The 24,859-nt window shown below is 45.1% G+C and overlaps 1 protein-coding gene across 12 annotated transcripts in view; it reads right to left on the reverse strand.

The window, feature by feature from the left end:
- The window catches only part of LOC138634759 (RNA binding protein fox-1 homolog 3-like), a 371,961-nt gene that overhangs the window by 115,247 nt on the left and 231,855 nt on the right, over window positions 1-24,859 (reverse strand). For 8 of the 12 annotated variants that reach the window (XM_069721894.1, XM_069721883.1, XM_069721882.1 and 5 more), the window contains one exon: window positions 7,480-7,589. The exons of 1 other annotated variant lie outside the window; for it this stretch is intronic. In XM_069721894.1, the coding sequence (XP_069577995.1) occupies window positions 7,480-7,589 (110 nt within the window). Of the gene's footprint in view, window positions 1-1,038; window positions 1,310-7,479; window positions 7,590-24,859 lie in introns of those variants that run through there. 3 more of the 12 variants (XM_069721891.1, XM_069721890.1, XM_069721887.1) reach the window with 2 other exon arrangements.

Below are 24,859 nucleotides of genomic sequence, written 5' to 3' on the forward strand. Positions count from 1 at the left end.
ACACACACACACGCACACACACACACACACACACACACACACACAGAGAGAGAGTCTGCAGGAGGCACGTCTGTAACTGCATTACAGCTCAGACTGTTTGCAGTGGCAACGCAACGCTGGAGTATTCGTTTGCTTTTCCGTTCCTGTGACGCTCCAAAATGCAAGTTAGCAAAACGGCAGATTAAAAAAAAAAAAAAAAAAAACGATCTGCGATGTGCATTAGTGGGAAAATGTAAAAATAAAGAGGGTACCGAACGTAGAAAAGCAAAAGCAAAGTGCGGGTATTTGTTGTGGTGAGAATACAAACCCACCGAGGAGACCAAAACAAAAAAACAATCTGACTAATCACACATGATCTCAAAGAGAATTAATCAGCAGCTCTGGTTAACAATCTGTAATCATCTTTCGTTCTGCACTTAATGCCGTTTAATTCAAGATATTTTTTTTTTTTCCTGACTTCGACATATGGGCAGCAACAACAGCAGCAACAACAACAACAACAACAACAGCATCAGGAAATCACACACACAAAAAAAAAAGCATCAGATGAGGGAACGTGTCCCAGGAAGACCCTGGAGCGCTTCGTTAAAAAATCGGAGGTATACGGTTTCAAACTGCAGACATGCTGCATGCTGGGTAGTCGGACTGTCAAGAGGAAGTTGGATGAGAAGACTTCGTGAAGGTGTGAGGGGGAAATCATCATCGTTTTAACGGATAAATAAACGTAACGAGGCCTCGGAAGCTGCAACAGCAGCACAAAAAAAAGGAAAAACACCTCGTATGTTGGAGGCGCCACGCCAACACACTCTGCGCACACACACACACACACACACACACACACACACACACACACACACACACACACACACACACACACACACACACACACACACACCACACTGAAACATGCACACACACACACACACACACACACACACACACACACACACACACACACACACACACACACACACACACACACACACACACACACCGTCTCCATGCCCATGGCAGAGCGGAACGGCGCGGTTTACTCACCCAAAAGTACATCATCATGGTGGAAGCAGGACGGGTGTGTGAGCAGGCGGAGGAGGAGAGCGGGGCCGAGCACCGGGACCAGTCCAGCAACAACGTAAAGGGAGGTGGGGGTGGGGTTAAGAGGGGTGGGGGGTGGGAGGGGTAGCCGTCGAGAGGGAGTCCGAGCAGGTTTTAGGAGAAGAGAGCTCTACCGGGTCCCCAAGTTCCTCTGAGACGGCAGCCCTCCCTCTTCAACTCTTCAACCGAGGCTCGACTTTCTTTTCTTTTTTTTTTTTTTACCCCTCTGCTTCTTCTTCTTCAGTTAATTTTTAAAACCCTTTATCTTTCTCCTCTTCTTCTTCTTCTTCTGAGCCAACGCAAAGAGAGAGGAGAGGGGATGGAGGAAAAAAAAGGCAGACGGGAGGAAAAAAGGAAAGCGAGCCGGGGAGGTGTTGTAACCTCTTTTTTCTTTTGACACTCTTCCACTCCACTTGCCTCTCCACACCACTCACTTCGAGACTCTCCCTCTCTCCCTGCCTCTCTCTCTCTCTCTCCCCCCCCTGTGCCGTCTCTTATTGGTGAATGTGAAATCAGTTGGTACGGGCGCAGAGGCTCAACTAGAGCAGCAGAAGCAGCAGCCTGCTCTTGACAGCTGCCTCCAGCGTTCCCTCCACCGGAGCCGTGTTGCTCTGCATAGAGGAGTGCGCCGAACAAACCGGGATCCTGCAGACGGTACTGTAAAATTCAGCGTCCCGGGGAGGAGGGAGGGAGGGAGGGAGGGAGGAGGAAGGAGGGGTGGGGGGGGCAGGAAGCTGAGAGTCGTGGTGGAGAGCTCTGCGGGGAGGAGGATGAGGAGGATGAGGGGAGGGAGGGAGGGAAACAGACTTGTGTTGAGGATGATGCTGCTGATAGTGGAGGACTAACAGATCGCTCTCCCTCTTTCTTCTTTTCCGCTGTCGGTGGCTGAGAATGAGTTACATTGAAGTTGTGGCAGTTTTAGTTCATTGAAGAGAAGAAGAAGAAGAAGAAGAAGAAGAAAAAAAAAGTATGCCACGAGGCGATCGGGAGGTTCAGCCTATATTTTGCACTTGTTTCCTACTTTTTAGCTGCCTGAGCTGCTTTGTGTGTGTGTGTGTGTGGGGGGGGGGGGGGTTTGTACAGGGAGAAGAAAAAAAACAAAACTATTTTTTCAGGTGTTATGGCAGATCAGAGGCCAGATGAAGTTGGTGTGAAAAACCTTTGTGTGCCAAGCTATATTACATTACATGCTTTAGTGTGTTTTCCATCTGGCAGCTATAAAAAAAAAAGAAGAAAAAAAAAGAAGGGGGGGGGGAGTGGAGGAGGAGGAGGAGGAGGAGGAGGAGGAGGGGTGGCTATCTTCTAGACAGCGCTGTAACAATGAGCCTGCCTCAGCAATTTTCAAAACATATCATCAATACACGACCGGGAGCTGGCGCTTTTTAAATATTAACCCTGTGGCGGCCGGGCTGCCGAGAGCTCCACTGGGGTTTTTCTATTTATTTATTTTTCGCTGCGTCCTCCAGCGGCCAGATCATCCAATAAAAGACGTCGTGAGGGAGGGAAGGTGGGGGGTGGGGGGAGGGGTAATATGCTGTAGGATCCTAAAGAACATTTGCCAGCTACAGAGTGAACATCGGCGTAATGAACGGAGCAGCGGCAGCTACGTTCAGCTTGTGTTCCCACATCAGTAATTGCCACATAAGGAGGCAGAGTTAGATTTGCAGCTGGCTTTTGGGAGCGAATTGATACCCAAGTGTGTGTGTGTGTGGGGGGGGGAGAGACCCCCTCGTTCGTATGTGCGTAAACTGTCATCTTAAATTTATCACCCGTTTTACTCTTTCCTCCTCCTTTGAAAAAAAAATAAAAAATAAAAAAACTACAAGTGAGACGGTGAAATATGAAACGTTGGAGACGCAAATTACTGATTTCTTTAGCAAATATTGTGATGTTTTAGAGGAGTCATTTATTCCAGAAGTGAATTGTACATCATATAATCTGGTCTTTCTTTTTTTGCACAAACACAATATCCCCCCCCCCCCCCAACGTGTTCTTGGCGTGTCCACCCTGAACTCAATGGATTTACATTAGCAATCACAGAGTGGATAACCGCCCCCTGCTCCTCCATCAATCTCTGATGGGAAATAAAAATGAAATGCACTTCTCAGGCAACTCAGATTAAGGATCACGCTTTTATCAAATACTGAAGTCTATTTCAAGTACCGCTCATAAATAACTGAGGGGGAGAAGAGGAGAGAGGAGAAGAATGAAGGGTGGAGGCAAAAAAAAAAAAAAAAGAGGGAGACCAGAGGAGGAGGAGGAGGAGGAGGAGGTGGTGGTGGTGGTGGTGGTGGATGCAGACGTGAGAGTATCGTGGTCTGGAGCTGAGGGCACTCGAGGTTGGAGGGATTACAGGGAAGAAAGGTAGAGAATAAGAAATCGGCGTGGTTTAATCCCCCCGCATCTCCTCCTGCAGGAATCTCCTTCAATTACTACAGGAAATGGAGTTTCGGGTGAAGAACGGGTGGAGTCCGGGGTGGGAGGGGGGAGGGGTGGTGGTGGTGGGTGTCCTCCTCGTCCAACGCATCCCTTCCCAACGTTCACTTACCAAAGGGATGCGAGTGGTTTCTTCTTCTCTCTCCACCATACACCCCCCCCCCCCAAACCATTTAGATTTCTCCCACCATCGTCTAGACACTCCCCAGAGACTTCCCGCCATCCATTATAAAGATGGAGCTTTCAGCGGGAGGAGAGGAAGTGAGCGCAGAGAGAGAGAGCGTGTTTCTGCCTTAAAATGTCCGTCCGTCCCTCTCGGCCGACTCCGCATCTGTAGTCTTAATATTTCATGACCATCTCGCTTCTCCTTCTTCTTACGAGAGCGTCTTCCTCTTGTCGAACTACCGGCTCAGGTCCAACCACGATGAGATCCCACGTGGAGATCCAGGCCGTGGTCACCGCTATAGTTATTGTCCTCATTCACCTTCGGCCCGCCGCTGTTTTACATCCTCATCAGATCCACAGGTAGATATCGACATCGTCACATCGGCTGCACACAAACAGCTGATTTCACCTTTTCCTTCGAAGGAAAAGTTCGATATTTATTTTTTCGGGCCCGAGCACCAAGTGGTCCAAAGGCCCGATTATAATTCAAGGAATAATAATGGGGCAAAAAAAATGACGTATTTTGGTGTTTTTTTGCAAATGGGCGTGGCCAAATGGCTCACACACACACACACACACACACACACACACACACACACACACACAAACCGCAGTCTCTTGTCACCACGATCTAAACTCAACAGGAAGTCGTCCATTTTCCCTTTAGTCGCCATTTTTTGGCGATTGTTGTACTTTAACGAACTCCTGCAGAATTTAGCGGACTGACTTGAACTCTGGCGTGAACAGTCTTCAGACCTTTGGGATGAAAAGTGATTAAAAAGGGAAGTTGATGTTTGAGGCGAAGGTGGGTGCTCCAAACCTCATCGGGCGTGGTAAACTCCACGGCCGCGTCCACCAACAACTCGACTAATAACACTCACGCTCAGAGATTTTTCCACATTTAAAAAAAAAAAAAAAAAAAAAACTATTAGAAGCGGTGATAAGTCAACTTGTGTTTGGGCTGTTACTTACCGTAGAGACAAAAGGGATAAAATTTGTGTTTTGCCATCAAGACATCCTGACAGCCGATAAATATACATAAAATGAGAAAAATACACGAGTTATTCGTTTCCGTGTCTGCAGCTTTCTGACGTAGCTCGCATATTTAGCCTTGAAAATGGTAATGTTTTCGCCTCCTATCCCTGGAAGATGTCATTAAACATCATTTGTAAGCATACATTACACTATACGCAGCAAATCGCCCATCTGCTGATTTTTGGAAGTCCCTGTCTGCCAGACAATAAATCCATTGTATGGTTCCACGTTAAATCCCACTAAAGTAACACCTCCGTGTAGACATGCGCCGGGTGCATTAAACACAGCCGCGTGCACAGACTGTATGTAGTGTTAATAATGCAGTGTTTACATCTTTGGCGCTGAGCAGTCAGTGGGCCTGGGGGGTACAAACTGGCAGGGCTGTGCGGTAATTAGGGGGCTGCGTGTCGGTGGATGTGAAGGCTCGCTGCATGTCACGCTGGTACCACTGCTGGGCAAGACCCGGCGCTTCAGCAGCAGGCACGCTGAGTGCTACACGAGGCCGCACCTTTCTGCCGCGGCAGGAAGTCGCACTTTTTTTTTTTCTTTTTCGCGAGGTCCTGCGGGGGCTTCGCTCGTTACTCGGGCGGTCCGAGGAGGATGTTATCGGCGTGACAGCGGGCGCGAGCTGTCTGCACGACACGAGTAGCACGTGTGGCGTGTTAACTCCCTTTTTGAACTGGTTTTGCAGCGTGGCATCGTAGCGCAGTATTACGACATTAACCGTCACAGTGTGTTTTTGTGCTGTTTCAAGCTCGCATTTTTGTTGGAGTTAAATATTCTAGTTACTGTTTTTCCACTCAAGATGGTTTATTTGTTATATCTATTTCTGGCTTTGCATATCCACGTTGGTTTCATTTATTCTAGTCAGTTTAAATCAAATTACTCCTGCTGCTCCGCAGCCAGAGACGTCGACGAGTCTAAACCAGAAGGATCACGAGTTAAAGGACTGTATTTATTCAGAGATTTACTTTATATGATTATTGTCTTAAGCTACAGACAGCTCGGATGTAGAAAACGTCGAGTATAAGAACAGCCTTCAGTCTGTTCTGGGTTGTAAGAAAAAAAATTCATAACTCACGGGGGAAAAAAAACACCAATTTACTACTGAGACAGATTACCAAGCGAGTTTCAGTGCGAGCAGCATACACCGACATTATTAAATTATCATGGGGAACGTTGGATCCTACATTTCCCATAATGCATCCCACCAGTGACCCTTTTTCATTCGGTCGTCGCTTCCCAGGGAACGGATCCGTCTTTTTAAATCTCTAGATTGCAGTGCACGCCCGTGCTACAATAACGCCGATGACATCACTATGACATCATCATGGGTGAGTTTTATCGGACCGACAAAAGACGACGGAGGGCAACTAAACTGATATTGTTGTAAAAAAAAAAAAAAAAAAGAGTGGACTTCCCCTTTAAGAAAGATTTACTGGGCAAACTATTTATATTCTAAGGTATAATTCCCATTAAATAGTTCATATTATTTCTGTTTAATAAGAAGCCGGATCTGTCTGATGTCTCTATCGTGTGTTTGCATCTCTCAAAGACGTGTTTACTGGTTGCGGTGTGTGCGGTGTGTGTGTGTGCATCAGTGTGTGTTTGTGTGCATGCGTCAGTGTGTGTTTGTGTGTGTGCAGGCTTCAGCTTTCTGCGTCACATCAAAACATACATCTCACCGTACGAGCTGCAGCCTTCAACAGTCGAGACAGACCGAGATTCAGCAACACAAGAAAAAACCCAACTGGAGTCCTAAACAGCCTCTCGCATCTCCGTTTGACATTAATTGATAATCAAACAAGCCTTCACATTAGACATTTATGAGATCAGCTGAATTATCTATTTAATGTAACCCAATTATATGCAACCCTTGTGCACCAATCAACACTAATTCCTGACTCGCAAATGACAGCTACAGCGACAGATTTAATCAATAATAAACATTGATGAAAACTTGCGACCTGCTTAGAAAGAGGGTAATTAACAGGAAGAAGAAAAAAATAAATAAAAGAAAAGAGAAAGAAGGGGGGAGCTGAGCTGAATTTCTTGTTTTATTTTCCTTGGGGAAAAATTTTGCAGCGTGATCCTCGTGGATTACGCCATTCACACGAATCTCTCTTCAGCTCACATCCCACCATCAGTGAGAGTAAGTGTAAAACAAACATTCAATTTCCCTTTTGACAATTAGGGATAGACATTTATCATGAATTCATAACGGGAGAGCTTCGGCTGCTCCGGTTTCTCAAGTAAAACCTTGTAATTTTTTTTTTTTAAACTGTAGCCGTAAAACTAAATTTCATGAATTATTCAGACAGACTTTTTTTGTCAGTAGAAACTACAGAGCGGGAGAAAAAGACTATATATATGCGGCTTCACCTGTTTCAGACGTCTTTGCTGCGCCTCACATGGGACTCTTCCAACCTCTTTATAAAAGCCTGACGCTTAAGATGTGGCGGCTCCCTCGTCTCACATCCACAACACAAGACCGTCGCGTCCTGTTCACCGAGTCCGACTTTAACTAACACGTGTCAACAGAGCGGGGCTTCAAACCAACCCAGGCTTCATTGGGGGAATCCCCCCCACACCACCACCACCACACCACACCACACACACACCACACCTGAACCTGAACGCCCCGCTGGGCGAGAGGGGGGGAGGGGGGCGGGCTCAACACGGAGCTCCTCTGACAAAATGGAGGTAAGCGTGCACCGAAGGAGGGGGGGCGGGGGCGGCGTCTCTTACCAGTCTTGTAAAGAGGGGCACTCCTAAATGCCACAGGTGCTCGTTCAGCAGGCCGCTGTACACCACGTTCCCGAAGACGGCGATGCTTCCTGACTTACACAACGTGTTTCCTGCAGGGACACACAGAAAACACGGGCGGGCGTCATTGAAACGGACAGGAAGCAGCAAGGGGGCAGCGGCATGCACTCCGGCAGCGGGGAAAAAACAACACCACCACTCTGCTCTGAGGAAGGGGGGAGGAGGGGAGATATAAATAAATAAACACAAATTCAATCACGGGAAATCATTGCACAGGAAGAGATATAATAGAGAACGCAGCATTGATTGTTATAAATATGGATTTCAGAGGTTTATTGACCTCACGTGTAATGCCGAATACGGATAGCTAGCTCGTCTGGGATCGATAAAAGTTGCACAAACGAGGAAGGCTGATCTGTCAAGGTGGCGCACAAAAGCAAATGAGGTGCAGCGGCGACGGGAGAAACATTTACGAAGCCCGGAGAACCAACTATCAGCACATGAAAAGGTTATCATCTGCAGTCGCTAAATAAAATGGTTCCGGCTCTTAAAGCGTTTAAGGTGCCGTCGCCTCCGATTTTTACCACCAAAAGGTCACAACTGTAGTTTCAGAGACGGTAAACAGACTTCACAGAGGCACAAACATTGATATTGTTTCTGAAAACACAGATTTTAAAACCTGTTTTTCACAAGACGTGTAATTTCCGGAGATTTTGTGAATATTCAAGCAGGCGTCCAAAATAACAGCAACACATTGCGTACCAGACATATCACAACTTATTCATGAGGTCCCGACTCAGCTTCTGAATCTGGTGACATAACGTTTTGGAGTTTTTTACCATCTGCAATTAAAAAAAAAAAAAAAAATCAGGACACTCTCAGGGTTTTCCTTCAGTTTCTGCAGCGCTGAGGTGCAATTTGACATCATTGTGGACTATTAGCATTCAAATTTTATATATTTCTATATTCATATATATATATATATATATAAAAGGCATTGTCTGCCATAGAAAAAGCTTAAAGTGAAATTGTGGTTGCTTGGGTGCTGCAGCAGCGAGTTTTAATGGAAGGGGAAGCCCTGCACTCTGGAATTTTTTTTTTTTTTTTAAATCCCATTAGCTAGCTGATGTCACTTCCTGTCCAGCCTTACATCATCTCAAAAAGTTGAATGCGTTGCAGGGAATTGAGTCCACATCATCTACAGCAGAAATGTGCACCGTTTCAGACCTAAAACGATTCATCTTTTTGGTTCCCAGGACGACTGTTCCCATTAAAGGGTCACCACGTGTAAAACATCTGGGGTCAGTTTACACGTGATAACAAAACAAAATAAAAACACTCGATATGATGAGTTTACAAACGTAAGAAAAACACGACCTTAATTGCAAATTTAAGTCATAACTAGGAGCAGTTTAATTCTCATTGTGGTTCTATATTACATGAACAGAACCAACAGGGTCCAGTTCAATTTCCGCTCTGCACGGGACTTTCTCCGAGGTTGCATAACAAAGTAAATAAAAACAACCTGACGGGTAAACACACCCCTCGTTGTGACGTGCGTGTGGAATCGAGCCCCCTATAAGTCATGTTCGCCCTCTCAAAGACACTCTTAATTAGCTCAGTGCCAATGAGGGGGACCTCACAAACAAACAAACACACACACACACACACACACACACACACACACACACACACACACACACACACACACAGAGACACACGTCCCCAGGAGTGTGATGTACTGCACACGGACGTCCCCACGTATGTGATGAATGCAGCTTGCGCAGGAAAAACACAGGTCTCCATTGTAATTTCTGCACAAAGGAACGCTTGCACACACACGAGGCTCACCGAGGGGCGGGGTGAAGCAGTGCTGACAAGCAGCACATGCATTATTTAAAAACAAAAGTAAAAAATGCCCATTAAAGTGTCAGTGGTGCTTTCGGCAGTGTGCCGGGCTCGGGCGCGGTGTGCGTATTACTGTTATTAATGGGCCAGGCGTGGGGGGCATTGCTTCGGTGTGATTGCTCTGCTGCTGTTGCTATCCGCGGTTCAAGCCCCCACCCCCCACACACCACCACCACCACCACTCCCATTTCTTCTGTGTGTGAGGAAGAGAGAAACAGATAAAGAGCACGATGCAGACAGAGACTGAGAGACACCACCAGACCCCGAGTGCACAGTCAATGAGCTCCTACAGCTAATATCATTTCACATTATTGAATGCATATTAAGGCAGAGAGAGACCTTGTCGGAAGAATAGGAGCACCGCCGCTTATATCAGATTCTCATCCTCGCCTGCCTTTCACGGGCACGTCGAAAGAAAGAAGAGAGAATAAAAAAAATTTAAAAAAACGAACACCGGGAAAAGTAGTCAGCACATTGAAAATAAGTGCACAGCCGTCTTTCTTTGCAGTTTAACGTGGAGGGCTATACATTACCGCTACTGACACAGCAGAATGAGGTCATTGTGCATGTTGTAATTACAGCTGGGTAAACACTTCAGCTCGGCTCTGCAACACTGGAAACACACAGACAGAGAGTGACAGAGAGTGAGAGAGAGTGAGAGAGCGTGAGAGAGAGAGAGAGAGAGAGAGAGAGAGAGAGAGAGAGAGAGAGAGAGAGAGAGAGAGAGATGCATGACAGATGCAGAAAAAAAAAAAAAAGTAGGACATAAAGAGCCGTGACTTTCTGAGCTCTCTGCCAACAGTATCAGAAAATATATAATACATCACGGGGAAATAAGTAAATTGAACAAAATGATCATGGGCGTGATGTGGTGTAATACGTTGAAATCAATCAATGCACTGGGTGTAACGCCCCCCCCCCTCCTCCCACCACGTGCACAAATATTGCATTCTCATCCCTGACCCGTTCTTCTATACGCAGTTTGTTGTAGTGTTATTAATGGTGTTTACATGCTGCAAACAGAGCACACGATCCCATTTTTTTCCCCCACATCTGCATGTAGACAATTGTCACATAAAAGAAGACAGCTTAATTTGACCTCCTCACCATCTCTGCAGAGCTGCAAAGCTGGTGGGGCTCTTGTTTTATTTTTTTTTGTTATAAAAAAATGCATTCAACTCTGCATGTTTGAACCGCTGGAGCATCTGGATTTTTCTTCCAGTTAATGAAAAAGTAGAAAGCAGCGACGTGTTGCTTGGATGAGCTGCGGATGACGCTCTTCTCCTTTTTTCAATTCTTCTTTATTTTTTTTTTAGGAGCTTTTCTCAGCAGTTGGGTGTTCTCTCATCTGCAGACTTGACAGCATTGAGCCCAACTGCTGGTTAATTATTAATCGTGTGATTAAAGTGTGTGTTGGTGTGTGTGTGGCATGCAGGGAGAGAGTGTGTGTGTGGGGTGGGGGGGTGGGGAGTGGGGTGAGGGGGGGGAGTAGAGGAATGCAACCTGCAGTCTACTTTGCATTATCTACAACTTGGGACTTTTTTTTGTGTTATTTTATGTTTTGCATTTCAGACATTTAACTGCAGGCATCATATTATTTAATACCCAAATCACCAGGGCGTGCAGGATACCTGCAAGAGCAGCAGAAGAAGCAGCTTTTGTTTTATTAAGTGAGTGATGCCTAGTTGAGTCTGGCTCAATTTTCTTTTGGCTGCAAGTCAGAGCCTCCTCTTTTTTTTTTTTTTTATTATTTCACTGCAGACATATATGGAGAGTTTGGCCCGACAGATCTCAAGGCTGATGCTGCTACCAGTATCTCAGGAACAAATGTGCTTATAAATTATTCTAAATGCCGAGTTTCAACCTTAAACTTCATCAGTTTTCAAACTTTTCTGCGTACTAATAAAAACGGGATAAACTTGTTAGAGTGGAATCAGTTCGATGAGGTGAAGTATTTATAGTTTCTGCAGACTTTCCCGGTGCAATGAAGTGAGCGCGTCGCGTCTGATACATCCGAGTTTAGGTTTGAAGAATACAATCATTGTTTTCTTTTTAAGAAGTGGGAAATATTTCCAGTGTTTTTCAAACCGATTCCAATAAACACTGTAGAAATTAGAGTAGAATATATATGATCTGCTTTAGAAAACAAATTGGTATTTTCTTAATTAAGCTTTAATTATTCAAAAAAATAAAGCTAAAAGCTTTTATGGGTCCTTTTATTTGAAAATGAATAGATTTGAATGGAAATACGGAGCGTTAAAGTCAAAATAATGTTAGTTTTTTAAATTTCTCATCAGTAAAACGCTAAAACAACCGTCAACTGCTGACAAACTCACACAAAAAAAGCAAAATATCCCCAAGTAACAACCACTTTATTGTGAGAATCTACTGATTTTCTTTGTCCTTTATGATACTACACAATGTTTTCCGGTTCAGGAACAATTTATTCCCATAATATTCGACTTTGGCAGCATTTTCTACTATTTTATCTTCTTACGATTAAGATATAATGGAAACAATCTTTATCTGCGGCGCTGCAGTTTAGGTGAAATACAGTTAATTCAGCAAAACTTTCAGTTTTACAACGTGAACAACATCTGAGAAAATGTGTGGAGTCAAGATTATTGGTGGTCATTTCGATGTGTGTGTGTGTGTGTGTGTGTGTGTGTGTGTGTGTGTGTGTGTGTGTGTGTGTGTGTGTGTGTGTGTGTGTGTGTGTGTGTGTGTGTGTGTGTGTGTGTGTGTGTGTGTGTGTGTGTGTGTGTGTGTGTGTGTGTGTGTGTGTGTGTGTGTGTGTGTGTGTGTGTGTGTGTGTGTGTGTGTGTGCCATCGGAGGTGGGTCACTTTAAGCATTCAAACTCCAGAGTTGTGCAGCAGCTCATTTCGAGCAAAGAGGCACACATTGCTGCAATGCAATAAGGGAAAACAACACTTTTAATAATTCAGGCCCTGAGACCGTGAGAGAGGGGTGGGGGTGGTGGTGTGGGGATGTGGAGGGTGGTGGTAGTTGCAGCGGGCGGAGGGAAGACGTCTTAAAGTACCGCAGAATGGCTCATTTAGCTCTTGCTACGCATTATTAAAGTTGTATCGAACCCCCTCCTGGGTCTTTCCCAAAGTTTTTTCTTTTTTGTTTCATTTTCCTCCCCCCCCCACCCACCCCCTTAAAGCCTGCGAGGTAACCAATAACAGCTAGCAACATTTATAAACGACAGAGTATCCTGCACCTTCGAGGGGGAGGTAAACAATGGTGTAGCTCTTAATCTCTCTTTCTCCGTTGTCCTCAGGTCCAGAATTTGTCAGCACTTTATCCTGTTTGAACCGTAACACAGAGCTCCCGTCGCCGTCCACATTGTTTCCTGCCTGAGCTAAAAACCCACAATGCATAAAATAAAATAAAAAATAAAAACGTGAGGGAATGAACCTTGTATGGAATCAAATAGAGTAATAAAACCGCGTTTGGCGCTGATGGACGCATGATGGTACCGTTAAAGGACGTCTTCGGGAGGAACCGTAAATTGCCTTCGGAGCCTGATGGCGGCTTCCGGGGCGAAGAGAGAGAATATGAATAAAACAGGCGGGACGGAGTAAAAAAAAAAAAAAAAAAAGGGAACAAGTTCAAATGCAGATGTGTGTTGTTGTTGGTTTTTTTTTTTATATTTATCTGAACTCCTTAACATCCAGTTTCCATCTTTTTAGGTTGGGAGAAAAAAAAACATCGTCCCTACAGACTGTCTGATAACATCACACATATTTTGTATCATCTTGTTTTAGCTTCTTTAATAGCTTTATGATGTTTACTAAAATAAAATATTCAAGGCCTAATTTTTTATGGATACATCAAGTGGGAAGAAAAAAAAAATCCAGATGTGTGTTTTTGCATCATTTTAATGCTCATCTTTGGAAACATTTAAGTCTAAAATAATCACATTTAGTGTTTTTGAGCATTGTTTTTGGTTTCCCGAATCTTATGTTTTTTTTTTTTATTTTAAGAAATGCACCATTCACTAAAATCTTTCTCTTTCAGCGGTGGTCAAAAACTCCAAAATGGAAAAATTGACATTTCAGAGACACCGTGCGAAGCTTTCAGCCAGCAGCAACAAATTATAATTATCATAATTTATGATTACTGCTTACATCGCACAATACAATGAAGGAAAAAAAAACAAAAAAAACAGTAAAAGCCTATTAAAATGTCCATTTGGGATATATACACCATAAACTGTTGCAGGGACCTTAAATCAAAGCTGAGAGACAGACCGGAGAGGGAAGACAGGAGGTCAGGAGAGACACCGAGACAGGGGACGTCAGGTGTGTTATGATTGGCTGATATATCGGCCTTTTATGAACACGACCGAGTCACTGTTGTTCACCAACGAAAGTGATGGATGTCAGACACTCGTGACAGATTTCAGTCGTCAGGAAACCGAGACTTTAACAGACGAGTGATAAATGTCACTATTATTAGCAGTTAAAGGAGCAGTTCAACATTTTTTGTCCTGGTTGGATGATGGGATTAAGAGCACTCCTATTTCTGTAAATTAACTACAATGGTAGATAGGCAGAATATGTTTAGCTTCGCATCCTACCAGAATATAAACAGGCTAGCTGTTTCCTCCATATCCACTCTTTGTGCTAAGCTAAGCTGCTTTTGGTAGCTTTATATTTATACCGAAATCGGGAGGAAAAGAAAGAGTTTTCTAAAAAAAAAATGGTAAAGGATTGTTTAACTGTCGACAGTTTTTTTGGTTGCTTCATGTCTCAGAAAACTGACGTAGTTTGTAGCTAGCATAACTTTATAGAAAATTAAAGCTACCTGACTTTCTTTCTAGGATGCCCGTCCACTACAGCAAAACCGACCAGCGTGTTTATGTAGATTCGATTATTTCCTAGATGTCGCTCCAGGCCAAAGCGTGTAATAGACACGAACGTCCACGGCAGCAAAACGTGTAACTGTCACGCCTAAACATCACCAACCGTAGCTATCTCACATTTTGCCGTAGTGGACAGGCGTGTCTATTTCACGCTTTGCCTTTAAGGACTCAATGAGAAGACATGCTGGTGAGGTAAATCATTAATAATGATCAGAACAGATCTGCTGTCTGTGTGATGATAATTTATCAAATAACGTGTTTTCATGTTTACCTGTTGTCGTATTTTAATGAGCAGAAGTTATGGGAACTCATCTACACTCATTATAGCGTCACCGCTGCAAACATCCTGCTCTGGGAAAAAAAAAACTCTGATAAAAATAAAAAAAATAAAAAAAACTTGACATGACAGACAAATATTTATGAGTTTAATAAACGGATCAGACTTTTACTAACAGCAAAATAAAACTGCGGCGACAGCCGTGATGAAGCTCAGGACTCAACCTGAGGACAGCCGCGGCGTAACAGATGATCCGGCTGCAGCTTCTTTTAAAAAGCGAGAGTGTGCGTTGACAGCTCGCCTGTCTGACGTGAGCAAAAATAAATAAATAAGTACACAATATCGGGAGCGAAGCCCGTCTCTGTCGGGGGACGATTTATAATTATAAGTAATCAATGCGTTGGGTGAACGTGTGGAGACGCTCTTATTGGATCCCGCAGCTGCACGTGAAGGTATTTAATAAACTGGAAGCAAAGTAAAGCTCAGCTGTTATTGTTTTGTCAACATCCGGATTACACGAGTCTCTTTAATGGAAACCTGTTTCAGACTCTTCATCGCAGTAAAGTTTCAGTTTGTAACCGAGGCGTGGATGTTTTTGCTCGACTGAAGACTCGCAAACTGCTGTTTATGGAGCCGAGTTTGAAGTTTTCGGGGAAATACTTTTTTCCACTGTTTAACATATACAAGTGTTGTTGTTGGGTTTTTTTTTTCAATAAGCAGAGGCTTTGTGGCTTCTTGTTATTTGGCATGAGATTAGTTTGGGCAGCGGTGGAGCGTGAGACGGAGACCGAAAGCGGGGTTTTTTTTTTCATGCCAAAAGTGTGAGAGCTGGAAAACCCTGCTGTTAATTACAATGAAATGAAAATGAAACAAGACAATTTGAGTGGAAAAGTTTGTTTGAAAAAAAAAAAAAAATAGTTGATGTATATTTTGCGTCTACACCTTTTAGCTATGTCAGATATTTCTCCGTCAGGACAGAGAATATCAGCGGATGCAGTTTTTCTTAGAACCACTGCTGAAACAGCTGTAAAGGATCTCGATGCAACCTTCATAAACGCAGTTTGACGAGGAGCCTCGCACATCAAAGCCGCGCCAGCACAGCCGGCCTGAACGGCAGGCGAACCAGTCAGTCAGCTGCTGCGCCTCCCGATGAGTGTCAGACTCTGACGTTCTTCTGCCATCTAAGCTGACTAAACACAGACCCCATTCTCTTCAAAGCTATGCAAATTAGCCACGTTGCTAAGTGGATTCCTCGTCTTGTTTTTTTTTTTGCTTTCTGTGGAAGAGCCGCAGGGCCGATTACAGCCCAATTTCTATCTACAGAATGTATACACACTCTTCCATATAGTAAAGCAGAGCGCTGCTTTATTGCCTGTGGGTGGTGGTGGTGGAGGAGGAGGAAGAGGAGAAGGAGGCGGGGGGATATCTTGGTGCTCTTTTCTTTCTCATAACGCAGCCCTGCTTTAATGGATGAGTTGTTGAATTTCAAGTGAAAATAATGTATATTTCTTCTCTGCTGTAATGTAATTTTAAAAACAACAACAACAACAACAACAGAGGCTCATAAAGATCAACAACACTCAGACCCTCTGCAGCAGGAATCTCTGACCTCAAACAACATGCCTGCTCTCTAGCTGCATCGTGTTACACTGCAAGGCAGGAAGTATGCGGACACGCCGGCCAACTTTATGTGCTTTTTAGTAGGATTTCGACAGTTTTAATGTCTAATTAGAGTCAGGACAAATTTTCTGACTTTTTTTTTTTTTTTTTCAATCTTAAAATACTGGATTGATTAAGGCAGCTTGAGACTCAAATTTAACAAACATAGTCAGACAGACTGGATCATTTAAAAACATTAAAACAAGTCTAAAAGGTGGTTGAAGACAAAAAATGTGGTTTCACGGTAGTATCAACGGTTTTGAAAAGGTTTTGATGCTCCTGTGCATGAAGCCCGGTTCATAAAGATACGGTTTGCAGGTCTACATCCGTCCCTCGGTTTCACACTAAGATCTATTTCACAGCCGGTCCAAGTGTCTTTTACGAGGTTCACACCGATGCAGTTGTCACTTTCCCATCCGGCTAATTAGATTGCGGTGTGGTCATGTTCACGCAGACAGAAACTGACCAACAAAAGTCAGTTATTCCAGAAGCGCATTAATAATAGTATCATGCAGCTACGTCGGCGATGCACAACAAGTAATAAACACACACAAGGGACACGCGGCAGCACACAAACATGCAGAAGATTACAAATAAAAAGATAATAATGCAAAAGATTATTATTGTGAACATTGATCTGCTCAATCTGCACTCGAGCAGTTTCCTCTGCAGAGAAGACTTCTTTTCTACGACTCGGCAAATCTGCAGTTATGATAGAGTTCCACGAAGTGCAAAAAACGCATGATTTTAATGACCGACTGATTATTTCACATTATGTCCTAAACACACCTTTGAATAATGAAGCGACTCGGTCCGCCCCCGCCCCCCTTCTCTTCAAGCCAAGCTCTCTCCGTTAAACTTACAAAAACTGGATTCGGACACGCCCTAAAATGCACCATGCGCTCTGGACGGTGTGCCTGCACATCGTTAAAATAAAAGCCAACGAGCTGAAGAATGGGTCCCTTCCTCTCTTTAAATATTCCTCACGACTGCACACGGGCCTCTCCGCTCACAGCGTGAAGATTAATAAGTCATCGGGCCCCGTGCAGAGCTCGCCGGTCCAAGCTGCGGTGGTGGTGGTGGAGGTTTCCTGGTAAAATACTTCCTGCTGGTTCTAATGAGGATGACAAAGAGGAGGGAATCCTTCTGGACTCATCACGCTCGTTATGATAATAATAATAAATTAATATCAATGTGGAACAAAACAAGTGTGTTGTTGCTGTTGTGGAAAAACCTAAAAAAATTTTTTTTTAAAAAGGCCTATTTTCCAGAGTCATTTTCAATCCTTTCTTATCATTATCTCTCCATTATCATTATCACCATTATGATTGGTCACGCCAGTTTTTATCTTAATTGTTCTCGGCCTCATCGGAACACACTGTGGCTAATTACAACCTCGAGATGTGGAGGGAGAGAGAAAAGGGGTGGTGGGTGTGTGTGTGTGGGGGGGGGGGTCTTTCTTAACGTGGGGATAAATATCGCGACTGCAAAAACAACCAGTGAAAGATGTGCGAGGCGAGCTGCCCATCTGGCTCCCGAACGACACCGAGACACAGAGCAGGGAGGGTTGGGAAAAAAAACACCAAAAAATAGCCGTTTTGATGTCTCCGTCTGGATGCACGTTGGCAATGAGTGGGGGGTGGAAGGGGGGGGGGGGGTTTGATTCCATCAGACTATCGATCGGTACCAACACTGAAGTCCTGCTTTACCACCCTTATAAACAATCCTCTCTGTCAAGCACACTATAGGGCAACAAATGATTTTATTTCATAGATTTTTTTGGGGGGGATTTGACTGATGAATTATTCACTCGTGTTCTACCCGTGGTGCAGCAGTGAGAGGGGAGTGGAAGAGGGAGTTGAAAAGGAAAAAAAGAAAGAAATTTCAACATGCATCACACACATGCGCTTCCAGAAAGTTTATATATATATATATATATATATATATTCTTCTTCTCCACATCAGCTCTGCTTTGTCAACATCAGCTGAGAGGAACTCCCGGTGGGGCCGACAAATCTCCTGTAATCTGCCAGACCCCCCCCCCTCCATGGCCGCCGCCGCCGCCGCCGGTTTCCCCCGCATCATCCTAAGTGTTATCAAGTCTGCAAACTCTGACAAATTGTGAGCAATTTGGATCCAGTGCAGTGCAGCACCTGTGAAACGCACACCGTGGCTGGTGTGGGTGAATTACACCGGCTTGTTTTTCTTTTTTTTACTAGCACACACTCCTGGCCCAGATGTTCGGGGTAATGTGACAGTAAAAACTACAAAGAAAGATGGTTACAGGCGGTAAAAATTTCACAGCTTATATTTTTTGTGATGCTTTTATTTTTTTTTCGGAGGTCAATTGCCGTCGTCTTGATTTGTGTGTGACGTCTGTCTTTAAGAAACCTCTGGTGGCCACAGGTGGATCACGTCAGTAATCCCGCACTGGGACTGGGCCAGCAGCAGCAGCTCATACTGGGGGCCGAGTGGGGGTCTATAAAATATCAAAACAGATCGACGAGTCTGACCTCATGGCGTATCTGCCGCTCTGCAGCCGGGCGGGGTTAAACCCAGTCAAGAGAGGCTAAAAAACAACAACCAAAAAAACACTTCAACAGCAGCGATTTGCTGATTTAGTTTTTTTTCCCAACAGGACGCCTCTTCACCGCATCTCCTCTTACAGGAAAAAAAAAAGTAAAAAGTAACAACAATGCGTCTTCTTTGTGCATTGCAACGGCACCAGCTGGAGCCACGCTGAAAATTAACTTTAATGCCATTCTCTCTCGTGTGAAGAGACGGGGAGAGAGAGAGAGAGAGAGAGAGAGAGAGAGAGAGAGGCTGAATAATGCAGCAACGGTAGCTCACTTCCTGAAAAATCGCCAAAATCACAGGGGATGATGATCGTTGCATTGCGCCGGGCATTTTTTCCGTGTCGGTATCCAGTATCGGACCGAGGTGCTCTGAATTGCACCCTGGAGGCTCGGAGCATCGCTAACTGAAGAGAAACCAGGTCAACTGATAGGGGAATTGTGTTGTTATCTTTATATGTGCGTGAGCGCGGTGGCACACGGCTCTTGCTCACAGCTTGCAACATTTTACAAAGCAATCAGGGCCTGTTATCGACGCGCAGGGTAGCGGGGCTAAACTACGCTAATCCACTCCATGTTTACTAATGAATCGCCATTTAGCGGATGCGTGAACCCGAGCGGGTGGTGGCGGTGGTGGTGGTGAAATCCAACATCCGCGGGAGGACAACGACCAAAAAAAAAAAAAAAAAAAAGCCGGGCGAAGAAGGTAGCGTCCCAGACTTGACATCCCATCATGAAGGGGGTGTAGGGGGGGGGTGGCGCGTTGGCTGGGCGGCTTGCTGGCAATGCAGAGTCTGTTTGTTGTGCATCCATCAACCCCGGCGTCCTGCCCGGGGAGCCGATCGATAGCCAACACAAAAGCTCATTGATGACAGACAGCTCTTGACAAACATATCGCATTTTTTTTCTGTCTAGTAGAGCAATAATCTCCAAGGTCACCGCGACGCAGCCGTTTTCGACGGGACGCGAGGAGGAGGAGGAGCTCCGGCCCGAGTCCTTTCTGTGTGTCTTCCCGCTGTGGTGGTGGTGTATGTATGTATGTATAGTGGTGGTGATGGTGGTGTGTGTGTGTGGGGGGGGGGAGTCTGATGCATTTTAAGTCAGCGCTGAAAGCTCTTGGCACATTGTTAGGCAGAGAATGAAAGCACACATACTTGACAAGTGGTGGAGCTGCAGTGTCACTGACTGACAGAACCCCCCCCCCACACACACACACACCACCACCACCACCACCACCACCACCCCTCCAGAGGACACTTAACGGTGCAACACAGGGCCGAATTAGTGGGCAGTCGCGGTCGTGCAAATATAAAACCAGCAGGTTAATATTTTAGCAGCTGAGGAATCTTAACGTTCTGTTTACCTCCTGCAAAAAAAAGTTAGTTTGTGTGACAGCTGAGGAGTTGGAGAGCACACACACACACACACACACACACACACACACACGACTACAGGTGTGTTATAGGGCACAGACTTGGAGTTATAATAGGAGGGCCAGGCTTCCCCCCCCCAGGCCATCCTGCCAGCTGGCCGGACTGAGCGTGAGTGATGCCCGAGCGAGGCGGCCCCATTAGGGAAGTGCTGGTGGTGAGTGCAGGATAGCTCAGGTAATTAAAGCCAAACCAAAGCAGGCAGGCGAGGCGGGCGCTCCCAGATTTATGTGGCTGAGTAATGCACATACTGAAGTCAGCTCGCCGTCCAAAAAGCCCCCTCCCCACCCCCCTCCAGCTTACGAACAGTCTCGGGAGGCATTAGCTTCCCTCACCACTCCGATACAGCCTATATCACCTCTCGCTCCCGCTGCGTCTCGTTTCCTTCGGCGGACAAAAACATCCGGATCTGGGACAATTAAGATTCAGATTATTATTCAACCGCTCTCTGATTAAAAGACCGTCCACCGATCGGCACGTTAAAAGGTCTGATTTAGGACAATTGTTTCAATAATACACCTATACAGTGAAGAGCCCGTGTCGGTAACAACCAAATGGCTTCGTTGCCATCTGGTATGAAAAAATAACGTCATTTGGTACCAAATTTCGACCCGTATGGGCTCCAGCCACACAAACACATTGTTGTACTAAACCTTTCACGATGTTTCTGCGGTAGTAAATCCCATCGGTGTTAGCGTTCCCCTCGTGTAGCCTCTACATTACTACGTCTAATTTCACTATTCTCCAATGAATTTTTGGTTTGCCGACATCTATAAATTAGTGTCCTCTGACAACGCGTGATGTGTTCAGGAATCGTTGGTAAATCGTAGCTACAGAGAAAAAAAAACAAAAAAACAAAACCTGGGTTATACCCTCCAACTCTAAACATAGAAAATAAAGATGAGCAGTTTTACTGTTTGTTAAAAGTTATCAGTTCTGGTATTGAATATTTTTGAATGATGAATCTATTAAAAAAAAAAAAAAAAAAAAAGCGTCCACATGGGACACATTAATTATAATTGAATAGTAGTTTAAGGAGACATGGGTTATTGGCACAACACAATCTTAACAACATTCTCTGTCTTCTCAATTACTTGTCATTTATTGTCTGAAAATAGGAGCCATAATTCCCTCAGTAAGGTTTCATAACATTAATTCAAAGTGGGGAAATCTTGCAAAGCCAAAAACACAGATTTAAAGTGTTCCTACAACATTATGAAAAATAATTTAGCCTGATTTTGACTGTACTTAATCTTTACTACCCACTCTTATTAAAGTAGTATTTTATTATTCAGTAAAATCTGGTCAAACATGTTTTATCATCCTTTATATCTGTTTTATGTAAAATGCTGCATGTAATTCTTTCTTGCTGTGAAGCACTTTATTTCATGAGAGATGCTCTACAAATAAATGATTATTATTCAAATTATTAGACACACTGGTGGTCAGTGAACTCTTCCCCGATAGCGATCGCTTGATCTTTGCTCTGTGTTATTGTGACATTTAAGAGCAGCTGAGATGTTCCCCACACCTTGTCACATCCTCCTGACACCCATTAACATGATGTGGAACATTTCAGAGAACGATAACAGCGTGTCTGAGCGGTAGCAAACGGTTCTGAAGTCAACACTTGTCAAGAAACTGTCAAAATAAAAATCTCAGACGAAGCTCTCGGAGGAGAGCGGCCACACACTGCGTTGAGTTTTTTTTTTTTTTTTTTGGGGGGGGGGGGGGTCGATCACACCTGTCAGCCGCTACATTAGGAACTTATGCGGGTCCTTGTTAGCTGACTGATGATGCGAGCAGCTACGGGTTACCTGCCGACGGCTTTTCTTTTTTTTTTCTGACTAGAACTTAACCCGGGCCAGCTGATCAGATACGCCGGATAGATGCTCAAACGGAGAGCTGAGATGACGGGGGTGACTGCGGGCGAGCGTACAGTAAATCCAACCTCCTGTCAGATCACATTTCATTTCCATCTCCGCAGATGGAAAGATAGCCACGGACACACAGACGTATCAGATGGACAATGCTTAGATTGTCAAACAGAAAAACAGATCAGCGGGAGAGAATGAGAGACGGGCGGCCGAGTACTCTGGAGGGAGAGCCGATGGGAGGGAGGGGAGGAGATTAAAAAAAAAAAAAAAAAGGGCAGGCAAGCATAAAGTAAATCACGGAGAAGCTCCTCAATACCGGAGCCGTATGGAGGATGGCAGCGCAGGTTGGGAAGAGTTAGCCGCAGTGTGCATCAGCTAGCATTATCAATGCTGACAGGCAGACAACCCGTTTATAGGGAGAGGGGGGAGCATCAAGGAAATCCTGCTCTTGTCTATCCCCAATTGAATTACTGCCGTGATCCAAAAGATGGGAGGAGTGAGGCGGGGTGAGAGCGGGGTGGTGGTGGGGTAATATTCTTTGACGAGAGGGAGGGAGGGTGAGGGAGGGGGGTCTAAATGCGCACAGAAAATGTATATCCGTACAGTGCCGTCCCCCAGGGCTCACATCTCACAACTTTGCCCATCTATTTTTATTTGTTCCCCGTGCTTCTAGTTAAAGCAGTGCTGCAGCCCACAAAATGGAGAAAGGTGGAGGGGGGCGGGGGAGGGGGTTGCAAAGAGATGCACAGCTGGGAGGGGAGCGGGCGTAGATCACATGACCCCTGCAATGCCGCTGGAATACTAATGTCACACAAAAGTTCTTCTGATAATACGATACGGAGGACCAAAGTGCATAAAAAAAAAAAAAAAAACACATCCACACAACCTACTCAGACCCGTGCACACAATATATATATACAAATGTTATATATATATATATATATATATACATCCACCCAGAGGAGAATCTCGGGGGAACACCTGAGGGGGGCTGAGTCTGCCGAACAAGCCCCTCCAGGCCGCCGTCAGGAAGCTGGACGAGACGCCCGGTCCGGTGCCATCACGTTTTACCTGAAACACGCCGGCTCGTTAAAGAAGCTCCTCCTCCTCCTCACCGAGAGCGAACCATCGCACGCCCTCCTGGGCCTCTCAGGACGCTTCTGATTTATTAAAAACGCGTGTAGTCTTGTCTTCATACCGTGCTCTCCGAGGACGACTCAACGAACATCGGGAGAAACCAGCCGGAACGTCAGTAAATAATCTCAGAGTGAAAAGTACAACAAGAAGAGGACGGAGGAAGTTAAAGCGGGCGAGTCCACTTCGATGTTCTCTTTAGCAATTAGCATAACGAATACAAGGTTGTTAAAAGTAAGACAATCGCATCATTAGAGAGAAAATTAATACCGGACACATCTGGGAATAAAAAAACACGCATGGAAACACACGGCCGTTGTGGTACGGTGTGATTGGTTTGGTTCAAAAATCACCCCCCCCCCCCCCGAACGTGGCATTAATTGCTGCATCGTGACAGGACGTGACCCGGCTGTCAGACCCAGGAGCTGGCTGTTACGCTCAGACACCACGGCAACCTTGAACCCGACCAATACCCCGTACTTTCCACTTCAGTGAATTGCGGAGCACTCGCGTTGGAGAAAGAAAAAAGTAGTCTGCACTGTGAGATTCCTTCGGTGTTTTCCCCGCAGACAATGTGGTTGATTTAAAGGAATGATGTACCAAAACTACAAAAAAAAATAAGACCAAAGTTGCAATAAAACTGGAAATAAACTTTTCTGTTTTGGCGTTTTGTAGCTTTTGCAGGCAGCAAAAAAAAAAAAAAAAGAAAGAAAAACTCCAAAGAGCCAAGAGTGCTTTCAGCTCCCAGAGAGACTGATGCCCCGGCAGAAATGTGTTGTATTACCACCGATGCTTCCCCCTACCCCACCCTCCTCGAGTCGTCAGCGGACAGGAAATAGGAAATGATGCATAAGTACGGAGGATTTACTGTCACATACAGTACGGCTGTCATCACACAGAAGCCGCAATGGCGATGATGTACGCCTCCGATCCTCCGTTTCTACTCAACGTCTTTATAACTCTGCATTAACCTAAATCCCCCGGCTGGCACTGTGAGGGGAGGGGTGGTTTAAAGGTGGGGGTATTTCCCCTCTGTCACACCTGCCTATTATACTTCCTGCGCAACTTTAATGGCAGTCCCAAGCACCCCCGAACGTCTCAGCGAAGATCATTTTCTTGACAAAATGCTCGACTCAGGAAAGCAACGCTGCAATACTGCCCCCCCACCCCCACCACCACCACCACCACCTGCACGGGAGTGTGTTTGGTTGGAAGAAGAAAAAATGATGCGAGCGAGAAGAATCTCCACAATGGCTTCTCATTATTATCCATTTTGTCTCACTCAACACCTCAGCTACTATCAGTCGGCGCAGCTTGAAGCGTATAATCGGACTGTTGACGGAAAAAAACTTGTTGAGGAACACAAGCTCACCTGTGCTGCTAAATCCATATTTCACGTGTCCTTAAATGTGACATAAACACACGCGACGGAGGCCAGCGGCCATTAACACGAAGCAGCGGACTCATTAATCGGGACCGGATGTTTTTTTTTGGAAGGAGCCAAATTCCCCACAACGTTTCTGTACGCCGTTGATTTCATTTGACCATTATCGTCCCGAGGTTGCGACCAAAATTAGATGAAGCTCGGCTAATTATCTGACAGTGGGCTGCTAATTATCCGGCGGTAGCTGCG

Source organism: Brachyistius frenatus, unplaced genomic scaffold (genome assembly GCF_029030835.1).
Source record: "Brachyistius frenatus isolate BFR_SWC_R1_liver_20210118 unplaced genomic scaffold, ASM2903083v1 Contig_277, whole genome shotgun sequence".
In the NCBI taxonomy this organism is placed as follows: Eukaryota; Metazoa; Chordata; class Actinopteri; family Embiotocidae; genus Brachyistius; species Brachyistius frenatus.